Source organism: Pipistrellus kuhlii, unplaced genomic scaffold, assembly GCF_014108245.1.
Source record: "Pipistrellus kuhlii isolate mPipKuh1 unplaced genomic scaffold, mPipKuh1.p scaffold_m20_p_30, whole genome shotgun sequence".
Lineage (NCBI taxonomy): Eukaryota > Metazoa > Chordata > Mammalia > Chiroptera > Vespertilionidae > Pipistrellus > Pipistrellus kuhlii.
Genome location: NW_023425530.1, coordinates 6,478,219 through 6,505,002, shown reverse-complemented (window position 1 = coordinate 6,505,002; position 26,784 = coordinate 6,478,219). Strand labels below are relative to the sequence as shown.

At 48.7% G+C, this 26,784-nt stretch overlaps 1 protein-coding gene and 1 pseudogene across 1 annotated transcript in view; both read left to right on the top strand.

Annotated features, from left to right (window-relative positions):
• Window positions 1–3,263: 3,263 nt before the first annotated feature.
• Window positions 3,264–26,784, top strand: part of LOC118731457 (adhesion G protein-coupled receptor E2-like) — a 348,765-nt gene continuing 325,244 nt past the window's right edge. Inside the window, exons 1-10 of the mRNA XM_045589287.1 lie at window positions 3,264–3,679; window positions 3,850–3,975; window positions 4,469–4,627; window positions 15,769–15,915; window positions 17,412–17,558; window positions 18,875–19,021; window positions 20,556–20,702; window positions 21,280–21,345; window positions 22,836–22,916; window positions 25,911–26,057. Coding sequence (XP_045445243.1) covers window positions 3,565–3,679; window positions 3,850–3,975; window positions 4,469–4,627; window positions 15,769–15,915; window positions 17,412–17,558; window positions 18,875–19,021; window positions 20,556–20,702; window positions 21,280–21,345; window positions 22,836–22,916; window positions 25,911–26,057 — 1,282 coding nt within the window. The 5' untranslated portion in view covers window positions 3,264–3,564. The remainder of the gene's footprint in view (window positions 3,680–3,849; window positions 3,976–4,468; window positions 4,628–15,768; window positions 15,916–17,411; window positions 17,559–18,874; window positions 19,022–20,555; window positions 20,703–21,279; window positions 21,346–22,835; window positions 22,917–25,910; window positions 26,058–26,784) is intronic.
• On the top strand, window positions 10,451–10,585 carry LOC118731478 (annotated as a pseudogene).

Genomic DNA, 26,784 nt, shown 5'->3' with positions numbered 1-26,784 from the left:
TTATTGAATATCTGCAGAGTCTGAGCAAATTTTCTAGGGGTGTTATGTAGTGGGTTGAGAAGTGTATTGATTTGGATTGAGTTCCATGAAGCTCTCACCCCTCATGTCTCAATTTAACCCTCTTACATGCTTCGGTTTCTCTCCGGGCTGTCTAAAACAGACAGAAGGGCTCAGGGCACTGGCTTACAGGCCTCTTGGGTGCTCCCTGTACGAGCCAGTCAGTTAATTACAATTGGGTTGTATTATAATTTCCCTATGGGGCAGCCTGCAGGTCATGAGATATAACCTCTGACACCCACACACACACACACACACACACACACACACACACACACACACTTTATAAGGGCCATGAGGCCACAGCTGCATGCACAGCTGCCCAGCCTGGAGACACGGAACCACCCTGCCCAGACAATGGGAGGTCCTTGCCTTAGTGCCTTCCACATCCTACAAGGTGAGAATTTGGGGGCCCCTATGGGAGGAGTAAGGGAACCCCTGGCAGCACCCTTATTGTTCCTATGCTTCCTTGTCCGCCCACCCCACAATGAGGAGAAATAGGAGGCACTGCTGGCAGCTCTGGGGCCTGACATGGAGAAAGACACATGCGGGAGCCCTGGCACATGGGAGAGGAGCCATGGCACATGGGAGAGCAGCTGGCAGAGGCGGGAATCATGGCACATGGGAGAGCAGCTGGCAGTGCTGGGGTCTGTTCCCCACCCCCAGAGAGATCTCCAAGCTCCTTCCACTTTAGAAGCTGCTCCCTAAGAGGGGAAACTAGAGCCAATGGAAGAGAGGGGGTGAAGGACTGCTGTGAACCTCTCAGGAAGTCACTCTTAGCAGAGGGCAGAGAGGGGGCTAGGGAGCTAAGGGGGATCTTCTACAATGGGGTGACCCCAACACGTCTCCCTTCGTGTGGCAGGGGAAGCCCGGAGACCCCCTCTTGTGCTCCCCCAGACCCAGCGGGGATTCAGCTGTGCGTTAGGGCTTTGCGCTGTGGGACGAGCCTGAGCTCAGCTCTGACTTCCCCCTGGCCGCCCTTCCCGCCCCACCCAGGGTGGCTCTAACGGTTATCAGGTTATCGGGGCAACAAAGAGAGTTAAGAAATTACTTAACTTCCCCTGAACATCCCAAGCCAATCAGAACTTCCCCAGGGCACAGGGATGGTGCTCCCTGTGCATCCCAGGGTACCAGGCTTGAGCTGTTTTTTGTTTTTATCAAGGTGAAGTGTAATTTCCATAGCATGTAATTCGCCTGTTGCATGATTACAATTAGATGATTTTTAATAAATTTTCCCGGTCTGTGTGGAGCTCACCTGCAGGGGACAGTGCGTCAGGGGACCAAGTCACAGAGCCCCTGATCCTCTTTCCAGGTCTGTGAAATGGGGCAGAGCAAGACTGGTCTCCCCTTCACAGGCTGTGTTAAGGGTTGAGTCCTGGTTCACAGTGAGAATTAAGTGATTATTGTTGTTGTTGTTGTTAATGTTACTATTATTATTATTTCACTGGAGGCAGGGGCGGGGGGAGGGGGGAGTTCTGTCTTAGCCAGTGGAGCCAGGAGAGAAAGCTGGCCCCACCCCTGCCCCAGGGCCCCAGGCAGAAATCTGACTGCCCAGGGCTCAGCTAGGGGAATGCACCCAGATGGGACTGGGAGCAGGCGACCTGCCCCCCTCTCCAGGCTCCTGTTTGGGGGCCTTCCTGGGCCCCAGGTGGGCTCTGGCCCAGCAGCCTCTGTGGTGGGGCAGGAAAGCCCAGCTCAGCACAGAGAACCCCTCCCTGCAGGGTCTGGGGAACTTACCCCTCACTTCCATCTTCCCCAGCCCCCTCTCACCAGATTCTCCATAAGCCTTTCCCGGGCTCTGAGCCTCAGTTTGTTCATCTGCAGAGTGGACATAAATAGAGTCTCTGTCTCCTTGGACGGTTGTGAGCATGGAAATTGCTATTGGGGCTTTGGGAGCTGGGGACGATTTGGCCCAGAACCCGCCCTGGCAGGGAAGGCCATTTTGTGGTCTGTCCTAAAAGAGGAAGTGTGTTTCCACCAAAGAGAGAACTAACCAAACCCTGTGGCCCCAGAGGAGGAAGACAGGAAGTCCAGCCTCAGTTTACCTTATCTGTGCGGGCCTCAGGGAGGGTGTGGGGGTCTTTGCCCTCTGCTGGCCTGAGGGGTATCAAGATTGGACACTGGAACTGAGTGCTCAGGGTACACTCCAGTCTGCACCCTTCACAGCTCCTCAAGTTGTGCTCACACTGACAGACCCCAAATCCCCCTGGGAGCCCCTCCATGGGGGACCGGGAGCCCCTCCATGGGGGACTGGGAGCCCCTCCATGGGGGACTGGGAGCTCTGAGTTATCCCTTCATTTGGCCCAGGAGGTGACTCACTCCTGCCCTGTCTCCCTGGCCCCCATCCCTCCATCCGCCGCCCCCATCTGGCCTCCCTGGATTATCTGGGTCTGAACTGCCTCCCCAGCATCTCTAGATCAGCAGGGACTGGATGGATCCCTTAAGTCCTCCCCACAGCCCACTGCTGCCCAGGTATCCTCCCTCCTTTTCTCCCTCCCACCTTCCCTACTCCTCTGTTTCTCTATCTGGCTCTCAATCTCTCTACCTCTCAAGGTCTCTCTAACTAATCTCTATCTCTTCCTTTCTAGGAGTTTCCTATTTCTCTGTCCATCTCTTCAGATCACTGTTAACTCTCTCTGTTTCTCTCTCTCTGTTTCTCTCTCTCTGTTTCTCTCTCTCTGTTTCTCTCTCTCTCTCTCTCTCTCTCTCTCTCTCTCTCTCTCTCTCTCTCTCTCTCTCCCTCTCTCTCCCTCCCTCTCCCTCCCTCCTCCCTCCCTCCCTCCCTCCCTCCTTTTTTTTTTTTCTCTCCACCTCTGCCTCCTGTCTGTCTCTCAGATGAATGGTCTTTGTTTCTTGAACCCCTGTTGACTTAAAAAGAAGCTCAGAAGCCCCAGGGCATGCCCTGAAATGGGGTGCCCTGTGCATCACCACCCCTAACATGAGCCCCAGCATCTTCCTGTGTGCAGGGAGCCAGGGTGTGAAATGTCACCATGGGGTCCGGAGCTGGTCCTGTGGCTGACAGGTGTGGGTGCAGTGTGCTTGCACCTGTGTCCCTGAGGAGGGGTGTGGCCGGAGCATCTTAGCTTTGGGAGATCCGAGAGGACACCTGGCCCAACCCTTCATTTTTACATAAAGAAATGACGGCAGCAAGCACTCTGACACACCAGGCAGTACTTGTGTGCTTGATTCTCACACTCTAGGGAAAGGCCCCCTCCTCATCCCCATTCTACAGAAGGGGAAACTGAGGCACTGACCAGGGTCTGGAAGTAGAGCCAAGGCCACCTGGCTCCAGTATGTCTCCTGAACTGCTGCCCACAGGTCAGCAGAAGCCAAGACCCCTGCCAGGCTCGGCCCCTCCCCATCCCTCAGTGCCTGGAAGCCCCCTCAGGCGATGGGAGCGGACCCTCTGGCCAGGGGCACTGGAGGCCAGGGAGGTGCCACCGGCCACTCTCGCCTTGAGAATGGACAGAGCCCGAGCCTGGAGGGGTGAGCAGCCCCTTCCCTCAGATGTGTCCCCCTCAGGCCTCCCTCCCTGTTCTGTGCCCCCCTGACCCCCATCTCTCTGTTCCAGGGCTGTGTGTCTTGCTGATTCTGTTGGAAGATGGACCCCAGAGCGCCAGGGGTGAGTCTACTGGGAATAACTCCGTCCACAACCAGTCCCATCCCCCACCTGCACCTCTCAGCCCAGGCAGGGAAAGGCCTGTTGCAGGGGTAGCTCGGAGTTGCCCCTCCCAAGTCCCTTCCCAGCCTCTGGCTCACCCTCATTTCCTGACCTTGGTCTCTGTCCCACAGCCTCTGCCTGTAACCTTTTATGCCCTCCAAACTCCTCATGTGGCTTTGCCATTTCCTGTCGCTGTGATCCTGGATTCAAGTCTCCATCTGGGGAGACCAACATCAACCCCTGGGAGACTTGTGAAGGTACAGAGGCTTGGGGCGGTGGAGGGCTACATGGAGATGGAATAGTGATTGGTGGCCTCAGTCTTTGTGCTCAGACCATGATGAAGGACAGAGAAAAGAGAAGGAAAAAGATATGAAGGTGGAAATGAGAAGTGAATAAACATGACTTTGTAGAGAAAGAGATGGGAGCTGGGGCTCTAGGAGTCTGGAATCCGTGCCTCAGTTTACCCTACCAGGACTGAAAAGGGGGATGCAGAGCTTCCACCCTCCCACCACTTCAGCACTTGCTCCTGGATCCAAATCCAGGGGACAGGCAGAAAGCTGAGCGGAGCAGAGCCGATTGGGTGGGTTTCAGGAGTGGCTTGCTCCAGCCACAGCAGTGTTGCCAGAATCTAATTATTTCCCAAAAGACACTGATTGAGCTTCAGGCTGCATGCTGGGCATGGGACCAGGCTCTCTGCCCTGAGGGCACTCATGGCTTTGGGAGGTGACCCTTTATCCCGTTTTGTTGCAGACATTGACGAATGTGGACAAGGCCAGCCAGGGACTGTCTGTGGAAACGCCGCAGACTGCCATAACACAAAGGGGGGCTACTACTGCACATGCAGCCCCGGATACAGCCTTCTTTCTGGGGAAACAAAGTTCCATAATGCGAGTGAGAACACGTGCCAAGGTAAGAATGACCTGCACCTTCCGTCTCCCCGTCCGTGAGGTTTGGAGTCCCCAGAGCCATTCCTGCAGCACACAGGGGGCCGGGCCCTAGTCCAAGGTGCAGCCCCAGGTCTGAGTGGGGACAAGTGTGCCTGGGCCTGTCCCACTAGCACGGAGAGGCGGGTGGCCTTTGAGCCAGGACTTAAGTCCTGGTTTTGCACTTTGACAGCTGTGTATACAACACTGGCCAGGATACTTACTCAGAAATCACTGTGATAATATTACTGTCATTGTGTGTGTGTGTGTGTGTGTGTGTGTGTGTGTGTGTGTGTGTTTAAAAGAGCGCTTAGCTTTTACAGATAAAAACAAAAGTAGCTATGCCTTTTTTTTAACTGTAAGACTTTGGACATGTTCTTTGATCACTCTGTGCCTCAGTTTACCCATTTGTAAAAGGGAGTGACAGTGGTGCTTACCTCACAAAAATGCTGGGAAAGTATATGAGATCATAAAGCACAACACGGTGGAGGCTGTTGGGGTTTTAGACTACCCTCATTCTTTCTGTTTACATTTTATCTTTATTGTTGAAAAAGCAGGTCCTCTTTTTCTGCCATTGACCTCTACCAGTGCGCCCCTGTCCTGCCCCCCATCCAGGTCCTCACCTCCTCATGGTCTGTGTCCACAGGTTATGCATAAGTTCATTGGTTGATCCCTTCCCATCCACCTCACTCCAGCCTTCCTTCTGAGGTTCAACAGTCCGTTCCATGCTTCTGTGTCTCTGGGTCTATTTTTGTTCATCAGCTTTTTTACTTTTCTTTCTCTGACTGACTTATTTCACTTAGCATACTGCTCTCCAAGTCAACCCATGCAGTTGCAAATTCTTTTATACAGCTAGGTAGTATCTCATTGTGTAAATCAAACATGTCAAACTCAATGGCTAACAGGGGGCAAATAAGGCACGCGGCCCATGGGTGTGATAAGATTGGTGTAAATGTAAAAGTTTTTTATCCACTCATCTACTGATGGGCACTTAGACTGTTTTCAAATCTTAATTGTTGTAAACTAGAGGCTCAGTGTATGAAAGTCATGCATGGGTAGGGTTCCTAGTGGCTGCTGGCTGCCAGCCAGAGCCTTTCTTCGCTCTTCACTGCCCCCTGGTGGTCAGCACACATCATAGCGAGAGGTCAAGATCCCAGTGGTCAAACTCCCGACCTAGGAGACACTTTGCATATTAGCCTTTTATTATATAGGATTGCACTGCTATGAACATAGTGGTGCATATATTCTTTCTGATGTTTCAATTTTCTTAGCATATTTTACTAGAAGTGGGATTACTGGATCAAATGGAAGTTCCATTTTTAATTTTTTGAGGACACTCCATACTGTTTTCCATAATGGCTGCACCAGTCTGCATTTCCACCAGCAGTATACCAGGGTTCCCTTTTTTCCTCATCCTACCCAACACTTGGCATTTGTTAATTTGTGATAATAGCCATTCTGCCAGATGTGAGATATCATTGTCATTGATATCTCATTAGCATCTCTCAGATGATTAGTGACTTTAAGCATTTTTTCATATGTCTTTGGCTTTCTGTATGTCCCTTTGGAGAAATGTCCATTTAGGTCCTTTGCCCAACTTAATTTAATTGGATTGTTTATCTTCCTTTTGTTAAGTTGTATAGGTTCTCTATATATTTTGGATAGTAACACCTTATCAGATGTAATCATTGGCAAATGTGTTCTCCCATGCAGTGGGCTCCCTTGTTATTTTGGTGATGGTTCCTTTTGCTCTGCAGAAGCTTTGTATTTTGATATAGTCCCATTTGTTTATTTTCTCCTTAGTTTCCATTGTCCTAGGAGATGTATTGGCAAACATATTGCTACAAGAGATGTTTGGGATTTTGGTGCCTATAGTTTCTTCTAGGACTTTTATGGTTTCACATCTTGCACTTAAGTTTTTTATCCATTTTGAGTTTATTCTTGTGAATGGTGTAAGTTGGTGGTCTAGTTTCATTTTTTGGCATGCACCTGTCCAATTTTCCCAACACCATTTATTAAAGAGACAGTCTTTGCTCCATTGTATGCTCTTGCCTCCTCTGTCCAATATTAATTGAGCATAATGGCTTGGGTTGATTTCTGGGTTCTCTGTTCTGTTCCATTGATCTATATGCTTGTTCTTGTGCCAGGACCAGGCTCTTTTGAGTACGGTGGCTTTGTAGTATAACCTGATATCTGGTATTGTGATTCCTCCAATATTGTTCTTCTTAAGATTGCTGCAGCTATTTGGGGTCTTTTTTGGTAACATATAAATTTTTGTATTTGTTCTAGGTCTGTAAAATATGCTGTTGGTATTTTAATAGGCATTGCATTGAATCTATAGATTGCCTTGGGTAGTATGGGCATTTTAATGATGTTTATACCAATCCATGAACATGGTATGTTCTTCCACTTGTTTATATCTTTCTCTATATCTTTTTTCAAAATCCTGTACTTTTCCGAGTACAGGTCTTTTACCTCCTTGGTTAACTTTATTTTTAGGTATCTTAATGCTTTTGTAGCAGTGGTAAATGTGTTCATTTATTTATTTTTTTACTTTCTCTTTATTAGAGTTCATTATTGGTGTATAAAAATGCCATGGATTTTTGGGTGTTAATTTTGTATCCTGCTACTTTTCTGAATTCATTTACTAAATCTAGGAGCTTTTTTGGTGGAGGCTTTAGGGTTTTCCAAGAATAGTATCATGTCACCTGTGAGTAATTAGAGTTTTACTACCTCCTTTCCAATTTGGTTGCCTTTTATTTCTTGTCTGATCACTATGGCTAGGACTTCCAGGATTATGTTGATCAACAGTGGTGAAAACAGTCATCCCTGTTTTGCTCCTATTCTTAGGGAAAATGCATTTAGTTTTGCCCATTGAATATAATGTTGGCTGTAGTTTGTCATAGATAGCTTTTGTTATCTTGAGGTATGATCCCTCTGTTCCCACAGTGGGGATGAAATTTTTTTTGTCAAAATGGGTGCTGTATTTTTCCAAATGCTTTTTCTGCATCAATTGATACGGTCATGTGATTTTTGTCTTACAATCTGCTTATGTACTGCATCACATTTATACATTTTTGAAAATTGTACCTGCTTTGCATTACTGCAATAAATCCCACTGGGTCATGGTGTATTATCTTTTTAACATATTGCCGGATTTTATTTACAAAAATGTTGTTGAGGATTTTAGCCTCTACGTTCATCAGTAATATTGACCTATAATTCTCTTTCTTTGTAGTTTTTTTTTAATCTGGTTTAGTATTAGGATAACATTAGCCTTATGGAAAGAACTTGTAAGTGTTCCTTTCTTTTGGATTTTTTGGAATAATTTGAGGAGGATAGATTTATTTCTGCTTTGAATATTTGGTAAAACTCCCCTATGAAACTATCCAGGCCAGTGCTTTTGTGTGCTGCAAGTTTTTTTGTTTGTTTTTCTTTTTGTTTTTCTGTTTCTGCTTCAATCTCATCTGTAGTTATCCACCTATTAAGGTTTTCTGATTCTTCCTGATTGAGTTTTGGAAAGTTGTATTTTTCTAGGAATATGTCCATTTCTTCTAGGTTGTCCAATTTGTTGGAGTAAAACTGTTCATAGTTTTTTTTTGTTTTTGTTTTTTAATGATCCTTTGTATTTCTATGGGTTCAGTTGTTACTTCACCTCTTTCATTCCTGATTTTGGGTCCTCTCTCTTTGTTTCCTGTGTGTCTTGCTAGAGGTTCATTAGTCTTGTTTATTCTTTTAAAGAACCAGCTCTTTGTTTTATTGATCTTTTGTATTAAGGATTTTCTTTTGTGTGTGTGTGTTTTTTGTTTTTTTTGTTTTTTGGACCATACGTCATTTATTTCCTACTACTTACTCTGGACTTTTCTTGTTGTTCTCCTTCTAATTCTTTAAGTTGTGGTGTTAGATAACTTATTATGAGCTTTTATTCTTTTTTTGAGATAGGCCTGCAGTGTTATAAATTTTCCTCTTGGGAGTGCTTTCACTGTGCCCCATAGATTTTGAATTTTTGTGTATTTATTTTCATTGGTTTCATTTGTTTCCAGGATATTTTTTATTTATTCTTTGGTAACTCATTCATTGTTTAATAGCATAATATTTAGCCTGCATATGTTTGGTTGTTTTTGAGTGCTTTTCTGGTAGCTGATTTCTAATTTCATGTCATTGTGGTCTGAGAAGATGCTTAATATGATTTCAATCTTCTTGAATTGGTAGAGACTTAGCTTGTGTCCTAATATGTGGTCTGTCTTTGAAAATGTCCCTTGTGCACTTGGGAATAATGTATATTCTGTAGATTTGGGGTGGAATATTCTGAAGATGTCAATTAGTTCCATCTGATCAAGTGGTATCTTAGAATTTCTGTTTCATTGTTGATTTTGTTTTGTTTTGTTTTGTTTTGTCTAGAAGATTTATCAAGTTTTGTCAGTGGAATATTAAAGTTTCCTATTATGATTGTATTTATGTGATCTCTCCCTTAGTATCCTCCAGAAGTAGTTTTTATATATTTGAATGCTCCTGTATTGTATATATGTTTATCAGAGTTATATCCTCTTGATGTATCAATCCTTTTAGAATTATGAAGTGGCTTTTCTTATCTCTTGTTATGGCCTGAATTTTGAGGTCTCTTCTGTCAAATATAAGTATTGCTATCCCAGCTTTCTTTTCATTTTGATTTGCCTGAAAAACACTTTTTCCATTCCTTCACTTTCAGACTTTGTGAGTCCTTTGTTCTGAGGTTGGTCTCTTGCAAACAGCGTATATATGGTCATGTTTTCTTATCCATTCAGCTATCTTTTGCCTTCTGATTGGAGCATTTAATCCATTTATGCTTAAGGTTATTATTGAAAGGTACTTGTTTGTTGCCATTTTTATTCTTTATGCCTGTGTTCCTTTCTCCCTTTCGATTTCTTCTTTTTACAACAGTCCCTTTAGTATTTCTTTCATTGCTGGTTTGGTGGCAATAAACTCCTTTAGCTTTTATTTGTCTGTGAAATTCCTGAATTCACCTTTAATTTTGAATGATAGCCTTGCTGGATAGAGTATTCTTGGATTCAGTACCTTGATTTTTTATCACTTCTATACTTCATGCCTAATGTGTTTCTTTTGAGTAATCCATACGTAGTCTAATGGGAGATCCCTTGTATGTAACTTTCTGTCTCTCTCTTGCAGTCTTTAAGATTCTTTCTCTGTATTTTACATTCTAGTCTACTGTTGAGACCTCTCAGGATTTTCTTTATTGGAGCTATCTAATTCTTCATTTCCTCTTGATTCTTATTCAAGTTGATGTATTTCTCATTCAGCTTCTTATAGTTCTCATTGAGTTGCTAGTAATTCTCATTCAGATGTTTGAGTATCCTTATAACAATTACTTTGAATTCTTTATCTGACAAATTATTTGTTTCCATCTCATTTAGTTCCTTTTCTGGTGATTCCTCCTTTTCTTTCATTTGGGGTTTGTTTCCCTGTCTCCCCATTTTTGCTGTTCTTTTATTTGTTTCTATGTGTTATGTCAAACTGCTATACCATTTAGATTTTGGGGGGATTAGTCTTATGTAATAGGTGTTTTGTGGGACCCAATGGTGCAGTCTTTCAGGTCTCCTGGGCTGGGTGTTCTAGGAGGGACATCCTAAGTTAGTCATATGGATTTTCCTGTTGTTGGGTCTTGAATATTATTGTCCTGTTCATGGATGGAGTCTCCTTTCAGGGTTTTTGTGGCTCACCCCTGACTCTGTTGTGCCAGCTTTTGTGGAGATTCTGACTGGACAGCATGAAAAACAACAAAACAAAACATGACACAAAAGAAACAGAACAAGAATGTACACAAGACCCCTGCAGCCCCAACAAAAGTGACCACCACTAACACAGAAGGGTACATAAAGCAAGTCTCCATAAAACCCAGAGAAGAGATGGCAAAACTCCTCTCTGGATCCTGTCTGGAGTTATAGCTGGGAAAAAAAAAGTGACCACCAGAGAAAATAGAATTAGGAAAGAGAAAATAGAGCAAGAATGATAAGGGGGGGGGAAAGGAAAGAAAAAATGTGAAGAGAAAACATAACACAACAAACAAATAAAAAATGTACAATCAAAAAACACCAAGAAATGGAGGTGGGGGAGAATTTGTAAATACAGAGCTTAAATAAAGAAAATAAGAATAAAGAATTGGAGAAATAGGAGAAGGAACACAATTTAGAATAAAGGAGGGAGAAAAGAAATGAGAAGAAAAGAAAAAAATTGAAAATGAGAAGACAGCAGATAATCTAAATTTAGGAAGTGAAACTAGAAATTAGATGAAAAAGAAGAGAGAAAGAGAAGAGAGAAAAAAACTGAGTGGTGAAAAAAAAAGAGAAAGGAAAATTGAACAGCAGCAGGGAAGAGGAAAATTAGATATGTGAACAAAACAACAGAGACTAGAGTAATTACAAATCAATATAGCAGAGAGATAAAGCAGATAAATTTTAAAAGGGGTGGGGAGAGAAAGGAAAGAATCAAGAAGAATAAAAAGAATCAAGAAGAATAAAAACAGGAGTAAAAAAGAGAAGAGAGGAAGGAAAAGGTTGGGGGTGGGGTGGAGTGTCATTCGTTCCAGCTGAGTTTTAATGCCCCATGGGAGCTGGCTTAGGACCCTACTCTTTTGTTCTGTCTGCCAATTCTGAGTCCCTGTTAGGTACTTAGGTTCTAACTACTGTTAGGTACTGTCTGTTGGCTTTTAGCAACCCACTTGAAGTTCCAAATGATCCACCAGCCATGGCTGGTGTCTGTCTCCACAGGCCTTGGCTGTAAGCAGGAGGGGACAGTCTGCCCTCGAGAGTAGGTTAGTTAGCTGTGCAGGGCCAGGGCTGGTTCAGCACACTTCCCCCAATTCCCTGAGTTCCCACCTCTGCCCACCTTGGCCTGTTGGCCAGCTGTCAATCTTAATCACTCTACAGTCTGTTCTGACAGCGCTTTGGGTAGGTAGGTGGTCTTTTGCTCAGGGAATATGATGAGTGTGTTTTCCTGTTCCAGAGCTACTCTCCCCTGAGTGGCCAACATATTATTCTGCCCTTGGCTGGACAGAGACCCTTGTATGGAGACCAATGTGGTCAACTGGGACCCTGAGTTTTTATCAGTATAGTTCCTAGAATAGTGGGACAGATGGCCCCTCCTCCAACCTGCCCACTGAGGGCTCCTTGAGACTGTTCTACCCTTAAACTTGGCCTCTGCCTGTTTCCTCAGTAAAGCCCAAAATTTGGGGTGAAGCAGGCTGTATCACCAAGCACAAGGTATTACTTCTTTTTTTTTTTTACCTGCCCTCTGAGTGTTGGGAGCAGTTAACTCTTCCCAGAAAATATGGCCATTTTGGAGGTGTGCGAAGGATCCAATGTAGGACTCCTGGCTACTGCTTTTTCAAGTCTCCCTGCACTGCTTCCCACCCCAGCCTCTCCTCAAGCACCTCAAGTCCTTGCCTTCCTCTCTGTGCCAATGCCTCGGGTGTGTAGTTGCAAATGAAAACTTCTGTGCTCTGGGTTTGGAAATTTTTTTCTTTTTTAAGCACAAAACTACCTCAGAGGGAAGATAGAGGAGGGTGGGGATAAGGGGAAGAGATCAACCAAAGGTCTTGTATGCATGCATATAAGCCTAACCAATGGATATAGACTCCAGGAGGGTGAGGGCATGAGTGTGTAGTGGGGGAGGAGGCGGGGAAAGAATGGTGGGATAAGGACACATATGTAATACCTTAATCAATGAAGAAAAAATAAAAAGCAACAGAACTGCCACATTCTCTCCCACTGGTTCGGTCTGCTGGGCATGGACTCTGCTACTGCCAGCAACCCTGCTACCTTTCATAGCTGATTGGATGAGATGTACCCTGTGGGTCACACCACAGGTGTGTGGAGCCCAGCTTGCACTCCTGTCTCCTATTTTCTTAGGGAACAGTTCTCCCCACAGCATAGTACTCCCTTCTCTCTCAGCTCCCTCCTCTCACAACATCCCCCATCCTACCTGTCTCCAGGTTCTTCCTGTTATAAGTCACATCCTCAGCTGGACCTCAGTTAGTACTTATGGGTGAATGTTCTAATTTAGTTGTATTTCCAGGCTGGCCCTGGGGTGAGGTGTCCAACAGATCTGCCTATTCGGCAGCCATTTCTCCTCCTCTCTATACTATAGTCCTTCTGATCTCACCACCCTCTCCAGTTGGACATCCTAGGGGACCATGCCCCAGGGTGGCTGCTCAGAGAACAGCTGGCCTGGCCCATCCGCTAACCAGAGACCCAGGAGGAGCAGGCCTGCACTCATCACCAGGCTCGGCTCACTTTGCAGGGGAGCCAGGAAATGGCTTCAGGCATCCTCAGGTAGATGGGGCCAGCAGTGGTCAGGCAGAACCAGGACTCACCCAGAGAGAGGAGCAAGAGGCTGAGCTGGGAATTCTGGAAGCCCTAAGCAGGGTCCACAGGCCCGCCCTGCTGGAACAGAAGAGCCTGAATCCAGGTGTCATCGGGGACCATTGCACCAGGCTCAGTCCTCTCCTGAGGAGATCAACCCAGATGCCATGGGGGCCCATATCCGTGTGGGGCTGAAGATGGAGGCTGAGCCCCTCTGACCAGGCCCACAGGTCTGTGTCCCTGGTGGGAGAACAAGGAGCCAGATGACAGACACGCCTGCCACTCTTCACCCATCAGTCACTGTGCCTGCTCTAGGAACCCAGCCCTGGCCCACACTGGCCTTGCTCACAAGTGTATTCTCATCACTCCCTGCCAGTCCAGGAGATACCTTCAGGGAGGTCAGAAGGGACATCTTCACACCCCAAGGCTACATGGCTGAATGTGACATCCATAGCCCCACTGCCCTCATGGCCTCGCATCCACTGACCTGGCCTGTCTGACATCATTTTCACATTCCGGGCCCCGGCCTAAAAGCCTTGTCCACGAGGGGTCAGGCTCAGGGCTGGTTCTCAGTCCCTTTCCATGGGCTGGAGTCTCAGAAGTCGTGTGGATGGGAGAGCGCTCTCAGCAGAGTCACCGGGATCCAAGGAGAGCTCAGCCAACAGCACCCCCGGGGGAGTCAGGATCAAGGCCACCAAAACAAGCCTGCTCAGGCCCACAGCACCTCTCCCACACATGGTTCCAGGGAGGCCCAGCCTGGCCTTTGCTGCCCCTGCCCTAGCTGGGAGCTGCCCAGGGAGGAGGTGATGGTAGAGAGAGTCCGAGGGAGGAAGTAGGCCGCTTCTGGCCACATCTGAACAACAGAGTGTCTAGGCCACCATGCTTACCCACAGGACACCTCCATGTGAACTAGAAAAGGCACCACTCAGCTGGCAGGAGGCAGTGAGATCTTCCAGATGCTTCCATGACAGGAAACGTGGCTGACTTCCAGGCTTGAAGGCTGCCCATGGCTGCAGGCATCCATCACCCTCTCCTTCCCCTTGCAAGTACGGATGAATGGGAGCTAAACACCAGAATCTGAAAAAGTGGCAGCAACTGTGTCAACACCCATGGCAGCTACACCTGCTCCTGTTGGCAGGATATGATCTCAACCGGAGGACCCGAAGTTGTGCAAAGGTCGAGGCCCCGGGAAGATGCATTGAGGCTGGACTGGAGGGAGCTGGGGAAGGAGCGATGCAGGTCCCTCAACTCTAAGGGGTAGGAAAATATTCTCCCTGCCAAGGCCCTGCCTAAGAATTCGCCTCCCTGAAAGGTCCTGTCACAGAGCAAGCGGTGGCAGGATCTTCTGGACCTGGAATTTCCTTCTGGAGCCCCTGTGAGCACCCCAACCCTTCCTTTCCTCATATTTCCATGGCGTGATGAAGGTGCTCCTTCCGATCCTCCTGAAGGCATCCCCTGGACTGGCAGGAAGTGATGACAATTCTCATGTGAGTTAGGCCAGGGGTGCGACTTCTGGTTCCCAGAAGAGGACCCAGAGCAGCCTTCAGGAGGGAGTAGGCAGGAGTTCTTGGTCAGGAAGTTCAACCCTCATAACTCCGTTTCCCTCCTGGATTTGCCACCTATAAATTAGAGACTATGGTCCCTGTCAGGTCTGTCTTATAGGGAGGCCATCACAGTGTGCTTAGAGGGTGAAATTGAAGGTCACCAGCTGATGGCATGTGTACTAATGGTGGGATCCTCAGGCAATGAGAAGTGGATGCGGGGAGGGCCTGATGCTCTGGCTTTATCCTCAGGCGTGAATGAATGTATCTCGGGGCATAAACCCTGCCACAGGCCTGGCTGGTGTGGTTCAGTGGTTGAATGTAGACCCATGAACCAAGAGGTCAGTGGTTTGATTCCTAGTCAGGGATCATGATCAGAGTGTGAGCAACATTCCTAGTAGGGGGTGGGCAGGTGGTTGCCAATCAGTGTTTCCATTTCTCTATTTCTCTGCCTTCCTCTATCCCTAAAATAAATAAAAACATATGTTTAAAATACACACGCACAAAGAACCAATAAGTGCCACAAAACGACCAACTGCCAAAATATTGTGGGCAGCTATGAATGCCAAGGCAGCCCTGGCTGGAAGCCGATTCCTGTGTCCCCCAATGACCCAAACAACACCTTGAAAATTGAGAGTTCAGATCCCATAAGCAAACCAAATCTTCTTTAAGTGGCTGAGCCATGTTAAAGGAAGCTGCCATAAGAAGCTTTGGCAGAGATGGGGCAGCACTGTCAGCAATGATGTGTGCCCAGGGCAGGCAGTGAGGAGAAGGGACTCGGGCTGGGCAGGACTGAGCATCAGATTCTGTTCTAAAAAGGACAGGACTGTAGCTTTGGGCTCACAAATGCCACAGCCCACAGCATAAGCGCATCGGAAGCTATCAGTGTGGCAGCCTCCCAGTCAGTAGTCCATCAAGGACCTCCCACAGTCCATCCTGCACAAAGCTGGGACTCACAGCTTTGGGATGGCACACACAATCACACACACACACACACACACACACACACACACACACACAGTCCTGCCCTGTCCACCTTGCAGGACTGCTCTGAGCACATGGAGCTTTTACAATGGAAAATCTCACAACAAGCATGAATACTGCCTGGCTAGGTGGGTATAAAGTAGTGGGTACTGATTGCATCCTCAGTATAACTTGAGAGAAAAGGCAGGAGTATTACGTTCAGGGAATGGATGGAGGACCTGACACTGTCTCTGGTTTTTCCTCAGATGTGGATGAATGCACCTCCTGGAAAAATGCCTGCCACCCATCCACCCAATGCCTCAACAATGTAGGCAGCTATGAGTGCCCCTGCCGCCCTGGCTGGAAGCCGGTTCCTGGGTCCCCCAATGGCCCAAACAACACCGTCTGTGAAGGTTTGAAGTTCAGATCCCATAAGTGAACCACATCCTCTTTACTTGGCTGAGCCATGTTAAAGGAAGCTGCCACAAGGAGCTTTGGCAGAGAAGGGGCAGCGCTTTCAGAAACGCTGTGTGCCCAGTGCAGGCAGTGAGGAGGGGGGACTGGGCCGGGCAGGGCTGAGCATCAGATTCTGTTCTAATAAAGACAGGAGTGAAGCTCTGTGCACAGCAGTGCCACAGCCCACAAACCACCGATTCAGTGCATGGGGAGCTGTCAGTGTGGTCGCCTCCCTAGTTAGAAGTCCATCACAGAACCTCCTGCAGTGCACCTCTCCCCATAGTCAGGGGACACAGCTTTGGGATGACACTTGCACACAAACAGTCCTGCCTTGTGCACCTTGCAGGGACATTCTAAGCTTAATTTGCTTTCATGGTGGAAAATGTCACCACAAATATGTGTATGTTGGGTTAGGTGGCTTGTAGGCACAGTTTAATGGGGTGTCCAGGGTGTAATTAGAAAGAACCAGCAAGAGGTTTTATGAGCAGGGAGAGCAGGGAGTGCCTGACACTCTCTTTTTATCCTCAGATGTGAATGAATGTACTTCAGGGCAACACTCCTGCCACCAAACCACCCAATGCTTCAACACCGAGGGCAGCTATGAATGCCGCTGCCATCATGGCTGGAAACCGGGTCCTGGGTATTCCAATGGCGCACACAACAACAACTGTCAAGGTTAGGAGTTCAAATCCCATAAGTGAACGACACCTTTTCTGATGTGAAGAAGCTGAGCCATGTTAAAGGAAGCTTCCATAAAGTGCTTTGGTAGAAAAGGGGCAGCACTTTTTTTTTTTTTTTTTTTTTTTTTACACAGAGGAAGGGAGAGAGACAGAGAGTTAGAAACATCGATGAGAGAGAGTTCGAACAGCTGCCTCTTGCACACCCCCTACTGGGGATATGTCCGCAGACCAACGCTCTATCCATTGAGCCAAACCGGTTTAGGCAAAGGGGGGAGGGGCAGCAATTTTAGAAAGGTTGTGTGCCCAGGACAGGCAGTGAGGAGGGGGGAAATGGACCGGTTTGGCCTGAGCATCAGTTTCTGTTCTAACAAGGGGATGATTGCAGCTCTGAGCACAGTGATGCTGCAGCCCACAGCCTCAGCACTGCGAACTCTCACAGTGGAAGGCTCCCTGGTTAGAAGTCCATCACAGGTCCTCCCCAGTCCATTCATTCTATAACGGGTGACACAGCTTTGGGATGTCACTGGCACGCACGCACACACACACACACACACACATACTCACAGTCCTGCCCTATCCTTCTTGCAGGGATGCTCTGAGCTTTTATGGTGCTTCTACTGTTGAAAATATCACAACAATGTTGAGTACAGTTTGACCTGGTGGTTGTAAGCAGGGTGTAGTGGCGGTGTCCTCAGTGTACTTTGAGAGAAAGGGAAGAAGGGCTGTGTACAGAGTGGAGGGAGAGCCTGAAATTCTCTCTGGTTTTTCCTCAGATGTGGATGAATGCACCTCTGGGCAGAATGCCTGCCACCAATCCACCCAATGTCTCAACACTGAGGGCAGCTATGAGTGCCACTGTCGCCCTGGCTGGAAGCCAGTTCCTGGGTCCCCCAATGGCCCAAACAACACTGTCTGTGAAGGTTCGGAGTTCAGATCCCATAAGTGAACCACATCCTCTTTACTTGGTTGAGCCATGTTAAGGGAAGCTGCCGCAAGGAGCTTTGGCAGAGAAGGGGCAGCACTTTCAGAAACGCTGTGTGCCCAGTGCAGGCGGTGAGGAGGGCGGACTGGGCCGGCAGGACTGAGCATCAGATCTTGTATAATAAGGGCACAAGGGAAGATCTGGGAACAGCAGTGCCACAGTTCATAAACCACCGCTTCAGTGCATGGGGAGCTATCAGTGTGGCCGCCTTGCTGGTTACATGTCCATCACAGAACCTCCGCAGTCCACACCCCTCCCTACCTCAGAGTCAGGGGACACAACTTTGGGATGACACTTGCACACAAATAGACCTGTCTTGTGCACCTTGCAGGGGTGTTCTAAGCTTAATATGCTTTTATGGTGGAAAATATCACCACAAATATGTATATCTTGGGCTAGGTGGCTTGTAGGCACAGTTTAGTGGGGTGTCCAGGTGTAATTAGAAAGAACCAGCAAGAGGTTTTATGAGCAGGGAGAGCAGGGAGTGCCTGACACTCTCTCTGGTTTGTCCTCAGATGTGAATGAATGTACTTCAGGGCAACACTCCTGCCACCAAACCACCCAATGCTTCAACACCGAGGGCAGCTATGAGTGCCGCTGCCATCATGGCTGGAAACCGGGTCCTGGGTATTCCAATGGCACACACAGCAACAACTGTCAAGGTTAGGAGTTCAAATCCCATAAGTGAACCACATCTTCTATGATGTGAAGAAGCTGAGCCATGTTAAAGGAAGCTTCTATAAGGTGCTTTGGTAGAGAAGGGGCAGCACTTTTAGAAAGGTTGTGTGCCCAGGACAGGCAGTGAGGAGGGGGGAAATGGACCGTTTTGGCCTGAGCATCAGTTTCTGTTCTAATAAGGGGATGATTGCAGCTCTGAGCACAGTGATGCTGCAGCCCACAGCCTCAGCACTGGGAGCTCTCACAGTGGAAGGCTCCCTGGTTAGAAGTCCATCACAGGTCCTCCCCAGTCCATCCCACTCTATAAGGGGTGACACAGCTTTGGGATGTCACTGGCACACACACACACACACACACAAACACTCATAGTCCTGCCCTATCCTTCTTGCAGGGATGCTCTGAGCTTTTATGGTGCTTCTACTGTTGAAAATATCACAACAATGTTGAGTACAGTTTGACCTGGTGGTTGTAAGCAGGGTGTAGTGGCGGTGTCATCAGTGTACTTTGAGAGAAAGGGAAGAAGGACTGTGTGCAGAGTGGAGGGAGGGCCTGAAATTCTCTCTGGTTTTTCCTCAGATGTGGATGAATGCACCTCCGGGCAGAACACCTGCCACCCATCCACCCAATGCCACAACACCGTGGGCAGCTATGAGTGCCGCTGCCGCCCTGGCTGGAAGCCGGTTCCTGGGTCCCCCAATGGCCCAAACAACACCGTCTGTGAAGGTTCGGAGTTCAGATCCCATAAGTGAACCACATCCTCTTTACTTGGTTGAGCCATGTTAAGGGAAGCTGCCGCAAGGAGCTTTGGCAGAGAAGGGGCAGCACTTTCAGAAAGGCTATGTGCCCAGTGCAGGCAGTGAGGAGGGGGGACTGGGCCGGGCAGGGCTGAGCATCAGATTCTGTTAAAATAAGGGCAGGAGAGAAGCTCTGCGGACAGCAGTGCCACAGCCCACAAACCACTGCTTCAGTGCATGTGTAGCTATTAGTGTGGCTGCCTCCCTGGTTAGAAGTCCATCACAGAACCTCCCACAGTCCACCCTGCACCATAGTCAGGGGACACAGCTTTGGGATGACACTTGCACACAAACAGTCCTGCCTTTTGCACCTTGCAGGGACATTCTTAAGCTTCATATGCTTTTATAATGAAAAATGTCACCACAAATATGTATATATTGGGCTAGGTGGCTTGTAGGCACAGGTTAGTGGGGTGTCCAGGGAAAATTAGGGAGAACTGGCAGGAGGCTTTATGTACAGGAAGTGCAGGGAGGGCCTGACACTCTCTCTGGTTTCTCCTCAGATGTCGATGAATGTACTTCGCGGCAACACTCCTGCCAACAAACCACCCAATGTGTCAACACGGAGGGCAGCTATGAGTGCCGCTGCCGCCCTGGCTGGAAGCCGGGTCCTGGGTTTTCCAATGGTGCACACAACAACTACTGTCAAGGTTAGGAGTTCAAATTGCATAAAGGAACCACTTCTTGTTTACTTGGCTGAGCCATGCTAAAGGAAACTGCCATAAGGCCCTTTGGCAGAAAAGGGGCAGCACTTCCAACAATGGTGTGTGCCCAGGGCAGGCAGTGAGGACAGGGCACCTGGGACAGGAAGGGCTCAGCTCAGATTCTGTTCTAATAAGGGGTTGATTACAGCCCTGAACACAGCAATACCACAGTCCACAGCCTCAGCACTTGGGAGCCCTCAGAGTGGCAGGATCCCTGGTTAGAAATCCATCACTGGTCCTCCCCATTCCATCCTGTTCTACAGGGGGATACATAGCTTTGTGATGTCACTGGCACACACACACACACACACACACACACACAATACAGCCATATACTCCTTACATGGCTGCTCTGAGCTTATGGTGCTTCTACTGTTGAAATTATCACAAAAATTTTTTTAATATATTTTATTGATTTTGTACAGAGGAGAAAGGAGGAGAGATAGAGAGTTAGAAACATTGATGAGAGAGAGTCATCAATCAGTTGCCTCTTGCATACCCCGTAGTGGGGACATGCCCGCAACCAAGGTACATGTGCTTGACCGGAATCGAACCCGGGACCTTTCAGTCCCAGGCCGACACTCTATCCATTGAACCAAACGGATTTCGGCTCACAACAATGTTGTATACAGTTGGACCTGGTGGTTGAAAGCAGGGTATAGCGGGGGTGTCCTCAATGTACAATAATTTGAGAGAAGGGAAAGAGGGCTGTGTGCAGAGTTGGGGGAAGGCCTGAAACTCTCTGTGGTTTGACCTCAGATGTGGATGAATGCACCTCCAGGCAGAACGCCTGCCACCCATCCGCCCAATGCCTCAACACCCAGGGCAGCTATGAGTGCCACTGCCCCCCTGGCTGGAAGCCACTTCCTGGGTCCCCAGATGGCCCAAACAACACCGTCTGTGAAGGTAAATAGTTTAGATCTCATAAGTGAACGACATCTTCCTTACTTGGATGAGCCATTGGAAAGGAAGCTGCCATAAGTAGCTTTGGCAAAGAAGAGGCAGCACTTTCAGAAATGCTGTGGGCCCAGTGCAGGCAGTGAGGAGGGCGGACTGGGGCAGGCAGGGCTGATCATCAGATCTTGTATAATGAGGGCACAAGGGAAGATCTGGGAACAGCGGTGCCACAGTTCATAAACCACCGCTTCAGTGCATGGGGAGCTATCAGTGTGGCCGCTTTCCTGGTTACATGTCCATCACAGAACCTCCGCAGTCCACACCCCCATCCCCCGAAGTCAGGGGACACAGATTTGTGATGACACTTGCACACAAATAGACCTGTCTTGTGCACCCTGCATTAGTGTTCTAAGCTTAATATGCTTTTATGGTGGAAAATGTCACCACAAATATGTATATCTTGGGCTAGGTGGCTTGTAGGCACAGTTTAGTGGGGTGTCCAGGGTATAATTAGAAAGAACCAGCAGGAGGTTTTATGCACAGGGAGAGCAGGGAGGGCCTGACACTCTCTCTGGTTTGTCCTCAGATGTGAATGAATGTACTTCAGGGCAACACTCTTGCCACCAAACCACCCAATGCTTCAACACCGAGGGCAGCTATGAGTGCCGCTGCCATCATGGCTGGAAACCGGGTCCTGGGTATTCCAATGGTGCACACAACAACAACTGTCAAGGTTAGGAATTCAAATCCCATAAGTGAACCACATCTTTTCTGATGTGAAGAAGCTGAGCCATGTTAAAGGAAGCTTCCATAAGGTGCTTTGGTAGAGAAGGGGCAGCACTTTTAGAAAGGTTGTGTGCCCAGGACAGGCAGTGAGGAGGGGGGAAATGGACCGGTTTGGCCTGAGCATCAGTTTCTGTTCTAATAAGGGGATGATTGCAGCTCTGAGCACAGTGATGCTGCAGCCCACAGCCTCAGCACTGGGAGCTCTCACAGTGGAAGGCTCCCTGGTTAGAAGTCCATCACAGGTCCTCCCCAGTCCATCCCACTCTATAAGGGGTGACACAGCTTTGGGATGTCACTGGCACACACACACACACACACACACACACACACACACTCACAGTCCTGCCCTATCCTTCTTGCAGGGATGCTCTGAGCTTTTTTGGTGCTTCTACTGTTGAAAATATCACAACAATGTTGAGTACAGTTTGACCTGGTGGTTGTAAGCAGGGTGTAGTGGGGGTGTCCTCAGTGTACTTTGAGAGAAAGGGAAGAAGGGCTGTGTGCAGAGTGGAGGGAGAGCCTGAAATTCTCTCTGGTTTTTCCTCAGATGTGGATGAATGCACCTCTAGGCAGAACGCCTGCCACCAATCAGCCCAATGTCTCAACACTGAGGGCAGCTATGAGTGCCACTGTCGCCCTGGCTGGAAGCCGGTTCCTGGGTCCCCCAATGGCCCAAACAACACTCTCTGTGAAGGTTCGGAGTTCAGATCCCATCAGGGAACCACATCTTCTTTAGTTGACTGAGCCATGTTAAAGAAAGGTGTCCTTAAGCAGCTTTGGCAGAGAAGGGGAAGTACTTCCAACAATGGTGTGTATCCAGGCCAGGCAATGAGGACAGTGGACCTGGGACAGGAAGGACTCAGCTCACATTCTGTTCTAATAAGGGGATGACTGCACCTCTGAGCACAGCCATCCCACAGCCCACAGCCACAGCATATGACAGCTCTCAGAGTGGCAGCCTCCCTGGTTAGAGGTGCATCAGAGGTTCTCCACCAGTTCAACCTGCTCTACTGGGAGGGACACAGCTTTGGGAAGTCATCACTGGTGGGAGCATGCGTGCACACACACACACACACACACACACACAGTCTTGCCCTATCCTCCCTGCATGGGTGCTCTGAGCTTATGGTGCTTCTACTGTTGAAATTATCACAACAATGTTGAATACAGTTGGACCTAGTGGTTTCAAGCAGGTGTAGTGGGGGTGTGCTCAGTGTACTTAGAGAGAAGGGGAAGGGGGTGTTTGTTGAGTGGAGGGAAGACATGAAACACTCTCTGGTTTGTCCTCAGATATGGATGAATGCACCTCCAGGCAGGATGCCTGCCACCCATCCACCCAATGTCTCAACAATGTAGGCAGCTATGAGTGCCGCTGCCGCCCTGGCTGGAAGCCAGTTCCTGGGTCCCCCAATGGCCCAAACAACACCGTCTGTGAAGGTTCGGAGTTCAGATCCCATAAGTGAACCACATCCTCTTTACTTGGTTGAGCCATGTTAAGGGAAGCTGCCACAAGGAGCTTTGGCAGAGAATGGGCAGCACTTTCAGAAACGCTGTGTACCCAGTGCAGGCAGTGAGGAGGGGGGACTGGGCTGGGCAGGGCTGAGCATCAGATTCTGTTAAAATAAGGGCAGGAGAGAAGCTCTGCGGACAGCAGTGCCACAGCCCACAAACCACTGCTTCAGTGCATGGGGTGCTGTCAGTGTGGCCACGTCCCTGGTTAGAAGTCCATCACAGAACCTCCCACAGTCCACCCTGCACCATAGTCAGGGGACACAGCTTTGGGATGACACTTGCACACAAACTGTCCTGCCTTTTGCACCTTGCAGGGACATTCTTAAGCTTCATATGCTTTTATAATGGAAAATGTCACCACAAATATGTATATGTTGGGCTAGGTGGCTTGTAGGCACAGGTTAGTTGGGTGTCCAGGGAAAATTAGGGAGAACTGGCAGGAGGCTTTATGTACAGGGAGAGCAGGGAGGCCTGACACTTTCCCTGATTTCTCCTCAGATGTCGATGAATGTACTTCGCGGCAACACTCCTGCCAACAAACCACCCAATGTATCAACACGGAGGGCAGCTATGAGTGCCGCTGCCGCCCTGGCTTGAAGCCGGGTCCTGGGTTTTCCAATGGTGCACACAACAACTACTGTCAAGGTTAGGAGTTCAAATTGCATAAAGGAACCACTTCTTGTTTACTTGGCTGAGCCATGCTAAAGGAAACTGCCATAAGGCCCTTTGGCAGAAAAGGGGCAGCACTTCCAACAATGGTGTGTGCCCAGGGCAGGCAGTGAGGACAGGGCACCTGGGACAGGAAGGGCTCAGCTCAGATTCTGTTCTAATAAGGGGTTGATTACAGCCCTGAACACAGCAATACCACAGTCCACAGCCTCAGCACTTGGGAGCCCTCAGAGTGGCAGGATCCCTGGTTAGAAATCCATCACTGGTCCTCCCCATTCCATCCTGTTCTACAGGGGGATACATAGCTTTGTGATGTCACTGGCACACACACACACACACACAATAAGCCATATACTCCTTACATGGCTGCTCTGAGCTTATTGGTGCTTCTACTGTTGAAATTATCACAAAAATTTTTTAAATATATTTTATTGATTTTGTACAGAGAGGAAGGGAGGAGAGATAGAGAGTTAGAAACATTGATGAGAGAGAGTCATCAATCAGTTGCCTCTTGCATACCCCGTAGTGGGGACATGCCCGCAACCAAGGTACATGTGCTTGACCGGAATCGAACCCGGGACCTTTCAGTCCCAGGTCGACACTCTATCCATTGAGCCAAACGGATTTCGGCTCACAACAATGTTGTATACAGTTGGACCTGGTGGTTGAAAGCAGGGTATAGCGGGGGTGTCCTCAATGTACAATAATTTGAGAGAAGGGAAAGAGGGCTGTGTGCAGAGTAGGGGGAAGGCCTGAAACTCTCTGTGGTTTGACCTCAGATGTGGATGAATGCACCTCCAGGCAGAACGCCTGCCACCCATCCGCCCAATGCCTCAACACCCAGGGCAGCTATGAGTGCCACTGCCCCCCTGGCTGGAAGCCACTTCCTGGGTCCCCAGATGGCCCAAACAACACCGTCTGTGAAGGTAAATAGTTTAGATCTCATAAGTGAACGACATCTTCCTTACTTGGATGAGCCATCGGAAAGGAAGCTGCCATAAGTAGCTTTGGCAAAGAAGAGGCAGCACTTTCAGAAATGCTGTGGGCCCAGTGCAGGCAGTGAGGAGGGCGGACTGGGGCAGGCAGGGCTGATCATCAGATCTTGTATAATAAGGGCACAAGGGAAGATCTGGGAACAGCGGTGCCACAGTTCATAAACCACCGCTTCAGTGCATGGGGAGCTATCAGTGTGGCCGCTTTCCTGGTTACATGTCCATCACAGAACCTCCGCAGTCCACACCCCCATCCCCCGAAGTCAGGGGACACAAATTTGTGATGACACTTGCACACAAATAGACCTGTCTTGTGCACCCTGCATTAGTGTTCTAAGCTTAATATGCTTTTATGGTGGAAAATGTCACCACAAGTATGTATATCTTGGGCTAGGTGGCTTGTAGGCACAGTTTAGTGGGGTGTCCAGGGTATAATTAGAAAGAACCAGCAGGAGGTTTTATGCACAGGGAGAGCAGGGAGGGCCTGACACTCTCTCTGGTTTGTCCTCAGATGTGAATGAATGTACTTCAGGGCAACACTCTTGCCACCAAACCACCCAATGCTTCAACACCGAGGGCAGCTATGAGTGCCGCTGCCATCATGGCTGGAAACCGGGTCCTGGGTATTCCAATGGCGCACACAACAACAACTGTCAAGGTTAGGAATTCACATCCCATAAGTGAACCACATCTTTTCTGATGTGAAGAAGCTGAGCCATGTTAAAGGAAGCTTCCATAAGGTGCTTTGGTAGAGAAGGGGCAGCACTTTTAGAAAGGTTGTGTGCCCAGGACAGGCAGTGAGGTGGGGGGAAATGGACCGGTTTGGCCTGAGCATCAGTTTCTGTTCTAATAAGGGGGTGATTGCAGCTCTGAGCACAGTGATGCTGCAGCCCACAGCCTCAGCACTGGGAGCTCTCACAGTGGAAGGCTCCCTGGTTAGAAGTCCATCACACGTCCTCCCCAGTCCATCCCACACTATAAGGGGTGACACAGCTTTGGGATGTCACTGGCACACACACACACACACACACACACACACACACACTCACAGTCCTGCCCTATCCTTCTTGCAGGGATGCTCTGAGCTTTTATGGTGCTTCTACTGTTGAAAATATCACAACAATGTTGAGTACAGTTTGACCTGGTGGTTGTAAGCAGGGTGTAGTGGGGGTGTCCTCAGTGTACTTTGAGAGAAAGGGAAGAAGGGCTGTGTGCAGAGTGGAAGGAGAGCCTGAAATTCTCTCTGGTTTTTCCTCAGATGTGGATGAATGCACCTCTGGGCAGAACGCCTGCCACCAATCAGCCCAATGTCTCAACACTGAGGGCAGCTATGAGTGCCACTGTCGCCCTGGCTGGAAGCCGGTTCCAGGGTCCCCCAATGGCCCAAACAACACTGTCTGTGAAGGTTCGGAGTTCAGATCCCATCAGGGAACCACATCTTCTTTAGTTGACTGAGCCATGTTAAGGGAAGCTGCCACAAGGAGCTTTGGCAGAGAATGGGCAGCACTTTCAGAAACGCTGTGTACCCAGTGCAGGCAGTGAGGAGGGGGGACTGGGCCGGGCAGGGCTGAGCATCAGATTCTATTATATTAAGGGCAGGAGTGAAGCTCTGCGGACAGCAGTGCCACAGCCCACAAACCACTGCTTCAGTGCATGGGGTGCTGTCAGTGTGGCCACGTCCCTGGTTAGAAGTCCATCACAGAACCTCCCACAGTCCACCCTGCACCATAGTCAGGGGACACAGCTTTGGGATGACACTTGCACACAAACAGTCCTGCCTTTTGCACCTTGCAGGGACATTCTTAAGCTTCATATGCTTTTATAATGAAAAATGTCACCACAAATATGTATATGTTGGGCTAGGTGGCTTGTAGGCACAGATTAGTTGGGTGTCCAGGGAAAATTAGGGAGAACTGGCAGGAGGCTTTATGTACAGGGAGAGCAGGGAGGGCCTGACACTCTCTCTGATCTCTCCTCAGATGTCGATGAATGTACTTCGCGGCAACACTCCTGCCAACAAACCACCCAATGTGTCAACACGGAGGGCAGCTATGAGTGCCGCTGCCGCCCTGGCTTGAAGCCGGGTCCTGGGTTTTCCAATGGTGCACACAACAACTACTGTCAAGGTTAGG